The following is a 14,748-nucleotide window of genomic DNA, read 5'->3' as shown; positions in this document are numbered from 1 at the left end:
ACAACGTATTTTTATTTTATTTTCAGTTCAATGAATATTAGTTATTTTTTATTGAGAGCTTCATTGAAAACTACTTTTAAATTGAAACATGTTTGACACAAGCACTTTGAAAACGTCATAAAGAACTGTCAAATAGAACTACAGAGTAAGTAGCGTGGATGTTTGTAACTGTTTGATTTACGATTTGAAAATATTTATCGTCTTAAGAAGATCCAAATAAATTAAAAAAACAGTTAAATACAGGAAATTTCATTGACTCTGATACTAGCAGATGATTAAAGAATAAAGAAGACTTTATGATGGTTTTTTTGGTACATACTACAATGCAATATTATCTGGGATGTTTTTTATTAACTGTAAGGAATAAATAGCATAATCTATAAGCAATAAATGTTGTTCTTTCTACAATTTTTTGGCGCCAGAAATGAAAATTGTCAGTCTTAGACTGACGACAGACAAAAATCAAAAATTCAAAACAATAATATAAAATTGAAGCAAATTTTAATTTCTCTATGTAGTTATATAAATAAATGTTACATGAATCGGTATAACCTTTTAAAGATTAGTAGAGTAGTAAATCATCTTAATCGCTCGCTATATTGTAATTATTCCAGGACCTTTCACAGGTTACCTGTTTGTTTTAAAAGTACATTTTTCCTACGAAATATGTCGCAATCTAGCATTCGATCTTTCTTTACTGTAACTCCCAAAAAGCCAGCAGAAGTCGAAACGGAAGAACAAAAAGTAAGTACAGTTTCTTAACCTTAAAACCAAACCACTTATAGATTGACTTTTGTCTTATATGAATTTTGTTGCAGAATAAGTCTTTTGAAAGTGATAAAGTCTCTCCACCAAGTAATGGAAAAGATAAGGTAAAAGTTTTGTTCTTTAAAATATAATGTGGAAAGCTTCTTTTATAAGTTAGTTTAATTGTATATTGCTTGTTAAATTTTAGCTAGACTGTTGTGATAGTTTTAATACATTTTAGATAACAAAGAGATCAAGATCTACAAGTACTGAAGACGAGATTAATAGTAATTGTGCATCACCAGAGTTATCTGAAAAGGTAAATGATTTTCAGTTAAATGATGTAAAGCTGGTAGTACAATTATTGTAAAATTTTTGTAATTTATTTTATTTATTAAGTCTTAACATCATACATGTAACTATGTCTATTATATTATTATATAACTAAATCTACTGATAAAATCTTCTATTTAAAATGTATGACAATTTATGTCACCAAAGTTTTGCAAAAAATACAATTAAGAAATAAATAATTCAATAAAAGTTAATAGCAAATTTTTATCATTTATGTAGAAAAAACCAAAACGCAGGCGCATTGTTAGTTCAGAAAGTGAGTCAGATTCAAAATCAGACCAAGAAATAAAATTAGATAAAACCAGGCAGCCTAAAACATATGACTCTCCCAAGACAAAGAAAATCAACAAAATCAAAACTGAAAAATTAAGTCCAGTAAATAAAAAATCCAAAGAAAAATCAGAGAATCCTTCTGCTAAAAAAGACAGCCCTAAAGTTAAGAAAGAGACTGTTACGTCACCAAGAAATAAAAAAGAAGAAATAAAATCACCTCCAGATAAAAAAAAGATAGCATCACTTTTTGCAAAGAAGACTGACCTCGAAGTGGAAGATAAAGAAAATAGTACAGTTGAAAAAGAAAAAACTGCAGGTTTGTCAATCAAACTAATCATAATGACTATGTTAAAAACAAGAAACAATTGTTACATACTAAAGTTTATGACCTTGTCTATGTCAACTCTGAACTCTCAGTCAAAACTGTTAATGATGACATCATTTAGAACAACATACTGGTTATATTGACCAAAATCAAAAGCTCCCGGCAGATTTTTATTGTATTACACTTTCCAGTGTATTACTTATTATATTATATATATTATTGGCTGTACTGACTATCAGTATTTATAACCTCACATGAGTAGTTGTTGTTGTTTGTTATAACAGATTTTGACTTTATTTTGGAAATTAATATAGCGTATGTTACTTACAAATATTGTAGCATTCTAATTGTGAATGACATTTTGTAATAAAGCTAGTTCATTAGACTCTGATTACAAATAGTTTCTCTTTGATATTAGAATAGAGAAAAGTAGATTATAAAAAATAAATTATTCTAATAGGATTAGATCATATGATATCAAAATGAATAGAAATATCATAATTAGGCATCCATTTAAATTTAATAAAATACTCATAGTTGAGTTAGGACAAAAATTTCGATGTTTTGTTTTAGAAAGACCGATTGAAATAAAAAGAATGTGTGTCCACGTGTTAGAAGTTATAATTCTTTGGCGTATGGGAAAAAGTAACTAAAATGCAGTAGTGATTAACGATAAATATAATCAAAAAGATTTTATTAGTAAATACTTTCGACGTCGTTTTGTTATTTTGGTGTTTTGAAATTGATTTAAAAACACCGAAATAATATTTATTTATTCACACTGTTTAAGTGTACTGTTACGAAACACGTGAAACTAATTATAAAAATACTAGAACATACAACTTGAACATAGTTATCGATTTTCATGCCATCTAGACCTAACTTTACCATGTAGAATTCAGGTATCGGTGTGCGCGCGCATCGTAAAAATGATCACCCCACATGATTTTTCTCTATCGCGCCAAAAGAAGTATAACTTCAAAAAATGCTATTTAAGTTGTGTATTGGGTGTATTTGGGTGTAAATACTATTTAGTAAATACATTGTATTAGTGTCTATTTACTAATTAGACACTAATACTTTGTTCTTTAATAAAACAAAAACACTAATTCACTTTTCTTAAATGTATATTTCCCTATTAGAAGTGGATTACAACCCAGCAAAGCCAAAATACCATCCCATTAAGGATGCATGTTGGAACAAAGGTCAAGAGGTCCCATACTTAGCATTAGCCAAAACATTGGAAAATATTGAAGCCACATCGGCTAGACTGAAAATGATAGATATTCTGAGCAATTACTTAAGATCTGTGATGCTGCTCACACCTGAGGATCTGCTACCCAGCATCTATTTGTGCCTCAATCAGTTGGCACCCGCATATCACAGTTTGGAACTTGGTGAGTTTGAATAGCAGATTATTAATTATAATTGGAATCAGATATTGATCTGCAGGAAATTAATGTAAACCAATGAATTAAAAGTGTTTTTCTTTTTATAGACATGCATAAAAGTAATGTTTTTCAATTAAAGCTAGTTTACATTCTCGCTTACTTACAGTAAATAAATATTTTTTTGTGTAATTCAAACTGACATATATACTTACAATAACAATATTAGGCTTATTATTCATTAAGTCGACGCCGTGTGTCAGGCACAGAAGTCCGATCACCTACTTGCCTATTAGATTGACAAGTGATCATAAACCAGATACAGAAATCTCAGACCTAAAATTTATTAGTTTAGATATTGGTGGAGTATTTGACATGGAATTGTATACTATTGCTATGATTATATTACTTAAATATATAATATAGCTGCACTATGCGGACTGAATAAAAAATATTATGTAATTTATATAAGTGATAAATGATGTTCTACATAATCGTAATATTTTTTTTTAATTCGAGAATCATGCGTTTTGTTCTCATAATGTAATGGTGTGCTCCTATTTTGCCTTGCCTACTATAACATACATTACCTACTAATAACATAGTTGGTTCTATTTGTAGAGTTTTTGTCAACTGTCAAAACGTCCGTTCTAAGTTCTTCATTAGGACAATTAACACATAATAAATAGTAAAATTCTAATACTGTTAGGTATGGCTGAGACGTATATAATGAAAGCAATAGGCCAATGTACTGGTCGTACGCTAGCCCAAGTAAAGAGTGCAGCACGCACTACTGGAGACCTGGGACTAGTGGCGGAACAGGCTAGAGCCACTCAACGCACCATGTTCCCTCCACCGCCCCTAACGTTGAGGAAGGTCTTCGCTGCCTTAAAAGAAGTTGCTCAAGCCACTGGTAAGTGCGGTACGGATAGTAAATAAACAGGGATCCTACAGAATGCAGACGTATGCAGAAATATGAACTACAAAATGTATTACATGGAACGCTACTAGTATCTTCGGAACCTTGCCTAAAGGGACTCCTTTTAATAATATTTTTTAATAATTAAATTTTAAGGTTAATTATTAGATATATTTTTAAGTATTATGTTATTTGTTTTTCAATTTGTATCTATATTAGTTTCGGCATGTAATTGTATAATGAATGTCTTCCATTATGATTAAATTATTTAAATATTAACTAAATATATTACGGTCATATGAAGTAGTGGGTTCGAACTCTGGTGAATCAATAGATTTTTCTTGCTTGCTTCGCGGAGGAAAATATCGTGACAAATACGCCATGCATTTGATACATAAGTCGACAACGCAGGCATTCTAAACTAGTACAAATGTATGCTAGTATTTTTTATTTATACTAGGGCAAACAGGCAGAAGACTAATTGGATTTTAATACCGTCGCCCAATACTTTGCCAGATGGCTCGCAAGTTCGTTTTTTTATATATTATATATATTTGCTTATCATACATTCACCTAATTATTATACAATATCGAAACAATTAATTACACACAAAGCCATTAACGGAACAATATGTATTTCGGAAACAGAAACATAAAACACAGTCAACAACTATTTCCTACTTATGTAACAAAAAATATATATAATTAATTGTATGATGCATTGATCATTATAATATATTTAATATAAAATAATAACAAATCCAGTATGTATAATAAAGGATACCAAAGTGTTTTATATATTCAATATATCTACTGGTTTTAACCGTATATAGTCTGTGGCTGGGTTTAAAGTTAATAGGTCGATTATAAAATAAGCTGAGGCACTCAAACAAGTTTTCTCCAATTATTTATAATAATTAACAGGTCAGGCGTCTGTAAACAAAAAGATAGGCAAAATACAATCACTGTACGTCGCCTGCCGACATTCTGAAGCGCGATATTTAATCAGGTCAGTTTTATATTTTTATTTTATATATTTTCGTTTTGTATTGGTTTAGCATCAACAAGCGTTGGTTGGATCCCGGCTGTGTGTGTGCCCATTTATTATTCGCTTTTATGATAATGAAAATATCGTGAGGAAAGCGGCCTTAAATCAGAATGTAATTTTTTTGCATATTCAGTAAGTCTGAGCCGGCTACTATCTATCTTTCAAACCCCTAAGTAATAAGGGTGATCCACCCCTAAACTTTTAATTTTATTTTTTGGTCAAATTTATTTAATTATAATAATTAACTTATTTATTTTAATTTTTTTATGATACAGCATACAAAAATACATACAACGCTTAATTTTCACCCCTCTACGATACACCTATTTTTTATTTGTTAATTATAAACTTATGACGTTTATATAGAGAAAAATTCACAGAACAACCAAAAAAGTTTTCATTCCGGAAAACCGAACAATCTCTGGGGTCGCATTGAAAAATGTTCCATGTTGATATGTACTAAAAGGTAGGCTAAGTAAAATCACATAGAGTAGAATCGAAGATCGCGGGGGCAGCTATTTAATAAATATAGGAACTATAGTCCAGATCTCAATGTGTTGGCAAAAATGTGCTCGGTTTCGCTCCAAGGAACGTCATTTTAGGATTTTGTTTAATGTCACGTAATTGACGTGTAAAATTTGTTTTTTGGATCGATTGGCGACTTTTTGATTGAATTTGACGGGACGGGTTTGATACTTTTTTATATTTCAGATCTCTGGAAGGTAAGTTACGTATAGGTCTGGCTGAGCAATCAGTGCTTCAGGCTATCGCTTGCGCATGCGCTGCGTCGCCTACAGCCGGTCCTCTCGCTGGCACTGTAGACGTCAGTGCAGATATGAGTCAGGAGAAATTTAAGGTATTGTACAATTAAATATATCTTTAATAACTAACAGACTTCAGTTGTATTATCACGACATATTATAAAACAAAGTCGCTTTCTCTGTCCCTATGTCCCTTTGTATGCTTAAATATTTGAAACTACGCAACGGATTTTGATGCGGTTTTTTTTTAATAGATATATGATATGTGATAGATAGATGATATGTGATGATAGGTGCTTCAAGAGGAAGGTTTATATGTATAATAACATCCATTAAATAGTGGAGAAGTACTGTTATTTTTGAGGTTTCTAATGTGATGTCGTAAATAATTACATTTTTTCCGCTTACATTGCAAACGCAGGCTGAACCCTACGAGTTTTATCAAAATAATGTACTAAGTATTGTACACATTGAAAAGGTCTACAGAAAAGTCCGAGATGGTATATGTCTATCTCTTATGGATAACCCACATTTTTATATACAACGTTCACAGATTTTCTGTAGTGTATTTAGTATCAGCATTGCACCCGTGCGAAGCCGGGGCAGGTCGCTAGTATTATAATAAATATTGCATTTCTTTTTGCTTAGGCGCGCGTAGATGAATTCTCACTAATAATAAAAACGACATACTGCGAGTGCCCCAACTACGATTCAATAGTAGATGTATTACTCAAGTATGGGGTGGAGGCTTTGCCCGAACACTGCAGGTTGACCCCAGGGGTCCCACTCAAACCTATGCTGGCGCATCCTTCGAGAGGAGTAGCTGATCTTTTTACCAGGTATATTCATAATCTAAAGTAGGTACAATTGTCATTTTCACTTATGTATATCATTTTCGTTTAATTTTCGTAATAGATTTTCCTCGTTTTAAAATGAGAAAAATTAATTTTGAAAATATAATGTGTGTGATTAAAAAAATATTAAAATCATAATTGCGATTGGGTCCCGGCATATTAATATTCTATATATATATATATATATATATATATATATATATAATATATTCATTATTTGTTAAAATTCGTTGTCATTTTAAGTTGTCATCCCGCTAATTAAAAAAAAACACTTTTTACGTAAAAAAACGCATCAAGATATATATCCTATTTCATATAACGTTAAAACGTTAAATATGACTAAAACAGTTTTTTCATAATTATATATTCTTTAATTTTCTTTTATTATTTGGTGATTACGTTAACAGTAAATATTTACTCTTTTACATATTACCCATACAATGTCTATGCTTAAAAACGAAATGCATTTTCTATGTTTCCTAAAAAAAAAATAACAGGTTTCGTACTGAAAGCTAAGTGAAGTTTTAAAAGGTACAGAATTCTTTCAGGTTCGATGGTGAGCGATTCACATGCGAATGGAAGTATGATGGCGAACGAGCGCAAATTCACGTCCCTGGGACGGAGTCACCTGACCTCACAAAGGCGTCCATCTTTAGTAGGAATCAGGAGGACAATACAAGGTATTGTTATAAATTATTTAATTAATATCATTTATTCTGTAAGAATGCTTATATTTACTGCCAGTTTGCAAAGAACGGAACGGAAAAACTGGCAATGAACCCATTATTATTTAAAATAGATTTTTTTTTCGGTCGAAATTCAAAATATTTATGTTGGTAACATAATGTACACTTATGAACGTCAAAATAAGAAATTTAATTTATTTAAATGCTTCTATTTTTACATTTACTGCCAGTTCTCAAATCAAGGGCGTAGAACGGAAGAGAAGAACTGGTAATAAACTCTCCGCCACTCTTTTTAATCGCCAAGTTTTTTCTTTTTCACAACGTTTGTAAGGAGCTGCAACTATTACATTGTTCCATATGACATCTTAAGTAATAAAGAATAATAAAATAAATTAAAAACAAAGATTTGTCCTCTATCAGCAGTAGGCATGGTGAAATAGGAGGACACTTACAATTCTTAACACGAGAAACTTGGCGTATATTTGTATTGTCTTACGCCGCATTACGTTGGCCTGTTTTTTTGGTATTTGGAACAAATGAAAATTAAATAAATATACTCATTTACTTCACTTTATTTCCAGTAAATACCCAGATATCCTGAGCCGTTTGCCCAAACTGCTGAAGAGATCGGTGCAAAGTTGTGTTTTGGACTGTGAGGCTGTCGCTTATGACACCGCAAATAAACAGATTTTACCCTTCCAGGTATATTCATTTGCATGTACTATTTGAAAAGATTTTAAAAGGTTAAGGTTTAGAATAACTTTATTTCTCATAAGAATTGCATACAAAATTCGCTTACTGGGAAACAATATAATATATACAAAACAAAACAGCAACAAAAGTGTGGGTAGTTATTAAAAACTCGACTGGTCAAACAAGCAAAACATAGATGTTCGGATTGGATTTATTACTAGATGTGGCATGGATATCTCTGATATAACAAGTTTTTCTTATTTTTTTATATATTTTTATAAGACTTTTATTTATAGTTAATTGTTCTATTTATATATTTTAGGGAAATAAATTTATATGTTATAAAACATTTTAACACATTGAATGCCTAAACAATAGATACAAAGTAATAGCCGAAAATCGAAACCTTTTATGGGGAATTTTGAATAGTAATGTTTGAAAATATGTATGAATGTATATTATTAGTTTTATTTAAAAAAAACATTTTTCGGATCCGAGTGGTCGGCATACAGCACATTCGGTGCCGAGTACTTGGACCCGAGAACTAGGGATGGCAATGGTTTTAAAAAAATGAACGGGATGCTCGCACGGATCCGAGTAGGTGGCACCGCTACTATGACCCCGCTCCACTCGGATCCGAGAAAAGAGCACTTAATATTTTGTTTTTTTTTTTATTAATAACCCTTTCTAGATCCTGTCAACGCGCAAACGCAAAGATGCGCAGGCGTCGGAAATCAAGGTCCAAGTGTGCGTGTTCGTCTTTGACTTGCTTTATCTGAACGGATCGCCTCTTGTTCGGGAATCTTTGGAGAGACGTCGAGCTCTTTTGAAGGAAAACTTTAATGAAATTGAAGGTATTTTTTAATAATATTATTATATATATAAATATATATGATGTATGTATTGCTGTTAGTTTGTCTCGCTAAAATTCTTGATTAGGCTAATTATGATTTTGAAATGTTTGCAAAAGTATAGGGAAGGTTTAAACGGCACGACACATAATAACTGAAGGAAAATACTAAAAACGACAATTTAACTTTAAAATAAAAAATTATACTTGGAAAAATTTGATGTGTTATCTTTTTAGAAATAAAACATGGTAACTTTCTTGTCATATATTTATTCTTTCTTTGCCTTTAGAAATTTGTTTTTCATTGATGAAGATGAGGTCTCTCTGTTTCTCTCTCCTCATCTCTCTCTTTGTTTTTGAACATTTTGTATGAAGTTCAATATTGTATTAATTATTTAAATTATTTTTAACTTTACTTCTCAACTCATTACAGTAGAACGAGATTTTATTGTTACTCATGTTTATCTCGTCTTGAGCACTGTCGAATATGTCAAAATATACACAGAACAGTTTGACAGCTCTCGGTACTAGAGTTAAGTTTGATTGACACTTATTTTACAACCAGTTTTTAAAGACCATAAAACATTTTTTCCCCCAATTAATCGAATTGGTGCAGCCACCTTCGTGGTTTGCGTTTAGCAACATATTTGCTAATAATTATTATATGTATATCTATTCTAATTTAGATATAACCTTAAAATTGTTTTTTTTTATTTAAGAGTTTTTTATTTAAGACTACTACTCCCCATACATCAATTTTAGCTCTTTCCAATTCTCTCTTTCAATAGGTGAATGGGAATTCGCACGGGGTCGAGATTGTAGTAGCCCTGAGGAAGTGGAAGGTGAGCTGGCTGAAGCCTTGCGAGGAAGCTGTGAGGGTCTCATGGTGAAGGCGTTGGATGGAGACAAGGCGAGATATGATATCGCCCGACGTTCGCATAATTGGCTTAAGGTAAGGATTAAAAAAATACGCCTCATTACATAATTTCTTTGTTAAGAAGTTCTAATCCTTAGAATCAAATTTGAGACAATATATACGGAAGTGACACTTAGCTAGTCTTTAGATCCATTCCAGCTTAAAATTAATTTTCAGCTAAAGAAATAATTGCATGTTAAAATTAATTTCTAGCTATAAAAGTAAGTTCCAGCAAAAATAATTTCCAAATTAAAACAATTCTAGCTAAAAAAATAATTTCCAGCTAAAAATAATTTTGAGCAAAAAATCCAGTTTAAAAATATATTTCCAGCTTAAAAAGGACTATCTAGAAGGTTGTGGAGACAGCATAGATGCAGTGGTGGTGGGCGGATACCACGGGAAGGGCAAACGAGCAGGGCATTACGGTGGATTCTTGCTCGCCTGCTACGATCCCGAAATGGATGCTTATCAGACCCTCTGCAAGATTGGGACAGGATTTTCTGATGAAGACCTTCGGACATTTAGTGAGACATTGAAGGCGCATGTTATTGATGCCCCCAAAAGTTATTATAGGTGAGATTATAACCGACAAAAAAGGCGGGTTATCATTTTTTCTTGTATTTAACACATTCAACAATTCATAATAAAAAAAACATTTAATTGAACGATTATGGAATCCACTTTAACACACAAAAAAAATTCATTAAAATCGAACCATCCGTTTAGGAGGACTTCAATTATAAACGAAAAGAATTTGATAGTCTATTTTTCCAAGCAGGTGTGCAAGTTTGTTGTTATGTTTGTCAACCAACTCGGAAACTAAGTCATACTTATATCTAAATGATTTTTAATTCTGAAAATTATTTGATTTTTTTTTCTAATCAATTTTACCCGACCTCAAAAACTTTGTATTTTATAATAAACCATACAACTTTCAGTTATGAAAACAGTATGAACCCGGATGTATGGTTTGAGGCGGCGTGTGTTTGGGAAGTGCGTTGCGCTGACTTGTCTCTGTCGCCTGCGCACAGAGCAGCTCTCGGCCTAGTGGACCGGGATAAGGGCATCTCACTTAGATTTCCTAGGTAAAACTAACATATAATATTTATTACTAACAAGACACACAGAAACACACAAAATAACAATAATCAAAAATATAAAAAAAAAAGAAGTTATACTTCTTTAGGCGCGTTATGAAAAATTGATGAGAGTGAAATTTTACGAAGCGCGCGCACCGTGACACAAAATTAACAGAATGAAGTTAGGTCTAGGTGGCATGAAATAACTATGTTCAATTTGTATATTCTAGTATTTTTATGTTTAGAACTCGTGTTTCGTAACACTACAATTGAACAGTGTGAATAAATAAATATTATTTTGGTGTTTTTAAATCAGATTTCATATACGACGATGATAGTATTTAATAATTTATTTATTTAAATAAAATATTTTTGATTAATTTTAATATTTATAGTTAATCACTATTGCATTTAAGTTATTTTTTCCATACGCCAAAGATGTATAACTTCTAACGCGTGTAAGATTTATGATTATTATTTTTTAATTATTCTTGCTTTTCTTTTACTATAGTAATTTTAATTCAAAATAATTAAATAATGTATTTGCGTTTCATTAAATCAAATCAAACACCACACGCACAACTCTTTTAAACAAACGGGTGATAACGACCATTGACACAATGCCAGAAGGTGCGTTAGTGAGAGTGCGTTGCCGGCCTTTTTAAAACTCGTGGACCGAGTTTATATCTATACACTGAGGGTGTGCTATTATTTTTCTATATTACTTAATGGATTATCTTCAATTAGGAATATCTTATTTAATAAATGTAATAAGGCCTAAAAATACAAAATGGGGAGTTGCAAATCGCAGTAAGCTGTCATGTAAAAACATTAGTTTGTCGATGAGAATAAAGTTCTCGAAACATTTATAAGATTTTACGTCTAAATTGTATTTTTTACATATTAAAATTAACTGTATATTTGTCAGGTTCATCCGTTGTCGTGACGATAAACGTCCCGAGCAAGCGACGAGCGCACGGCAGGTGGCCGATATGTATCTTGCCCAGGATCAAGTCAAAAACACAGCCGGAAATAAAACTGCTCAAGAAGACGATTTTTACTAAAACAGTTTAAAATTAAGAATTTAAATGTTATATTTTATATTATAATGTAATCGCTAAACATTTTCAAGCCTTTTTTTTCCACCTTTACCAACTTACCTTCTAGAAATTTATCACCTCGCCCGTTGTTTTACAGCTGAGCGTTTCTTAAGGCTGATTTTGCCACGCACCACCATTATGTGGAACCAGCTGCCCACTGGAGTACACATTTCAAATCCAAGTCGAAAAGGGTATACCACGTCTTAAAAGGCTGCCAAAGTGCGCATGGGCGGGCGGTATCACTTAACATCAGGCGAGCCTCCTGCCCGTTTGCCCCCTGTTCAATTACAAGCTTTGGAGCTTATTTCTTTCGATTACCATGTTTGTATTCCTAATATTCCGGCCGCGCTTATTCTACGTCACTGATTACGTCAGGGAGATGTGTGACGCAGTATGCGTTTTGTCCCACTCTAACGTGTTAGGTTATTTTCGTTACGAAATTTCTTGACTCTATCACCGTACTCAAAGCCCGTGATAAAAACTATGCTATGCAAATTCCTTTAAAAACCTCTGATATTTCAATCTCTGAACAAGTATTTATTGGTAAGGGATAATAAAAGTCGTATGATATGTAAGTGTTCATTTATTTACTATAATTCATTTAAAGTCAGCTACATCGGAGTCACAGGGGTCGTCGCTTAACCTACATTATGTGTCAGGTGAGCTCTAAAAAGGTTAAATGAGCTCGATTTGTGATAAAAATCTAAAATTATCGTACAATACTAATTTCAAGAAAATATTTTACTAACAGCTGCCAAATTTCGCTAGGAACATTATAAACCAATAAAATAAAAACTATGGCACATTCACAATACAAGAGTTCTGATAAATCAAACGATCCGTATTCCGAAATGGGAACCGAGTTTAATTGTTTAATATTATCTATAAGTTGAGTCATTGTTTTATAGGCTTTTGCCGACGAAGCATTGCATTTGGTCAATGTATGCAGTGAGAAAATGCACTACAAATAATCTAAAATCCAAATTAATTTTAAAACGCATAAAAAATGCAAACAGCTATCATTATTTACGTAAGTAGTAGAAGTATGGAATACAGGCCTCGCATGTGAGATCAATTACTTGTACTCGAGACAAACGTTTGCTCATGTTACATTTGTAACAAGTGAAAAATAGCAGCAACTCAACTGCTATTAAGCTACAAATCACATGCTATTAAGTGTAAATAAAATCAATATCACACGAACTTTGTAAATGGGCAAGACTACTTGTACTTAACGTGCAACTACAATAAATTCATTGCTGGTTACTTACACTAACTAAAACTAAAATATATATACAATTACTGTTCTTAATTCAAAATAATTTTGGCACAATATGAGCATGAAAAAGAAGAGGATATACGCTTTTAAAAAACGAACAACGGGTTCGCGTTTATGATTGGTCCAGAGATAACCAATCACAATCAAGATACCCAGTCTTCGATTTTCAAATGTATCCCAGAATCGGAATTTCAAATGTCCCAAAAAAATTAACCTAACCTAACAATAAAAACTAAGTTTGAACTCCGAAGATCGTTTTAATCTCAAACGTGTACGATATGTATGAAAGATATCAAAATACACTAGTAAATAGAACATTTAGGCCTGAGATGTACCTACAATATATGTATAAAATATATAAAATTGTTATAGAAGATATTTGTGTCAGATATGTAATCAAAAATTGTGCCTACAAATATAATGTCTAAAGAATGCGAAACAAAAACATCGCATTCAAAATAAATCTGTAAAATATGAGTATAAGACATCTGGAGTTGAGCGTGACTTTTTGAAGGTTTAAAAAATTACAGAAAATCTTTGTCTTCAATATGAGTTATTTTAAATGTCTTAAAATTAAAGTACCGAAAACACAGATGGAAACTTATAAAAAACGTATTGTACTGGCAATTATCACATAATAATGGCTGCCATTTTACATCAATTTCCAACAGTCGTCAAAACAGAGACGTAAATTTAAGAGACTCTTGTTGCATTCACAAAAACGTCACATTGATGTCAAATGTCAACGTCAGAAGAAACTACTACAGAACGCTTACGTCACACTGACAGATGTCATACGAGATGAACTATAGATTTAAAAAGGGTTTCACTTTAGGTTATTACATCCCAAGTACTATTTCAATAGATTTTTAAATGCGCATCGTACAGAAGATGTATGATTTGTTACATTGATTATTACTTTTAGTAAATTCGTGAGACGAATTATGGTAGGTATCGACGCAGTATTGATTAGGTAAGTATTTTCAAGAGCTCAATACTATTTACGTGTCCTAGTAGTGGTCCGAATGTCAGAGTAACGCAGCGCCCTCTGCGGGCGGCGGAGATCCATCGGCGCGGTCTAGCAGGGTTGCATCTTCCTAAAATCATTTATATTAATTTAATAGGTGTATTAAGCTTATAACTTTAAAATTTAGTTCTATATACATAAGCAAGAAAAAGTACCAATTAGGAAATTTGACGTAATCGTGTGTTACATCATACATGGGGCCCGTTCAAGTATAACGTTAGCAGACTTACAGCATTTTATCCCCCCCCCCCCCTTCTCTTGTCAGCAAAAGTAAGCAAAGCTCCCAGAAATGTGTGGGTAATATGTGTAAGATAATAAATGACGTAATCACCAAATAAGAAAATCAAAGACCCCATCTCCCCTATAGTGATTACGTACATGAACGGCTCCATAGGGTATACAGCTAAGTGTATACAGATAATATAAAATCATATCTAACGTATAAAAAA

General features: G+C 32.2%; 2 protein-coding genes across 2 annotated transcripts in view; one reads left to right on the top strand and one right to left on the bottom strand.

Moving 5' to 3' along the window:
- The first annotated feature begins 428 nt into the window (after positions 1–428).
- Positions 429–12,019, top strand: LOC110996386 (DNA ligase 1). The gene is made up of 16 exons (XM_022264026.2): positions 429–744; positions 819–872; positions 989–1,066; positions 1,321–1,690; positions 2,842–3,096; positions 3,797–4,000; positions 4,931–5,015; positions 5,766–5,910; positions 6,464–6,654; positions 7,218–7,349; positions 7,937–8,057; positions 8,740–8,902; positions 9,687–9,850; positions 10,146–10,387; positions 10,753–10,899; positions 11,822–12,019. Exons 1-16 carry the CDS (start codon positions 538–540, stop codon positions 11,955–11,957), a joined length of 2,694 nt encoding a protein of 897 aa, XP_022119718.2. The 5' UTR covers positions 429–537; the 3' UTR covers positions 11,958–12,019.
- A 541-nt stretch (positions 12,020–12,560) lies between these two features.
- Positions 12,561–14,748, bottom strand: part of LOC110996336 (low-density lipoprotein receptor-related protein 1B) — a 57,096-nt gene continuing 54,908 nt past the window's right edge. Inside the window, exon 62 of the mRNA XM_045628375.1 lies at positions 12,561–14,369. Within this exon, the coding sequence (XP_045484331.1) occupies positions 14,301–14,369 (69 nt within the window). The 3' untranslated portion in view covers positions 12,561–14,300. The remainder of the gene's footprint in view (positions 14,370–14,748) is intronic.

Source organism: Pieris rapae, chromosome 5 (genome assembly GCF_905147795.1).
Source record: "Pieris rapae chromosome 5, ilPieRapa1.1, whole genome shotgun sequence".
Taxonomy (NCBI): Eukaryota; Metazoa; Arthropoda; class Insecta; order Lepidoptera; family Pieridae; genus Pieris; species Pieris rapae.
The sequence above is the reverse complement of the archived record's forward strand: the minus strand, read 5'-3'. Positions and strand labels throughout refer to the sequence as shown.

Excerpts from the sequence above, each read along its gene's own strand:
- LOC110996386 (XM_022264026.2), top strand. The coding sequence starts at position 538 with ATGAATCGGTATAACCTTTTAAAGATTAGTAGAGTAGTAAATCATCTT. Across the intron at positions 7,350-7,936 it reads AATCAGGAGGACAATACAAG|TAAATACCCAGATATCCTGA; the intron begins GTATTGTTATAA and ends CTTTATTTCCAG. Across the intron at positions 8,058-8,739 it reads AACAGATTTTACCCTTCCAG|ATCCTGTCAACGCGCAAACG; the intron begins GTATATTCATTT and ends AACCCTTTCTAG.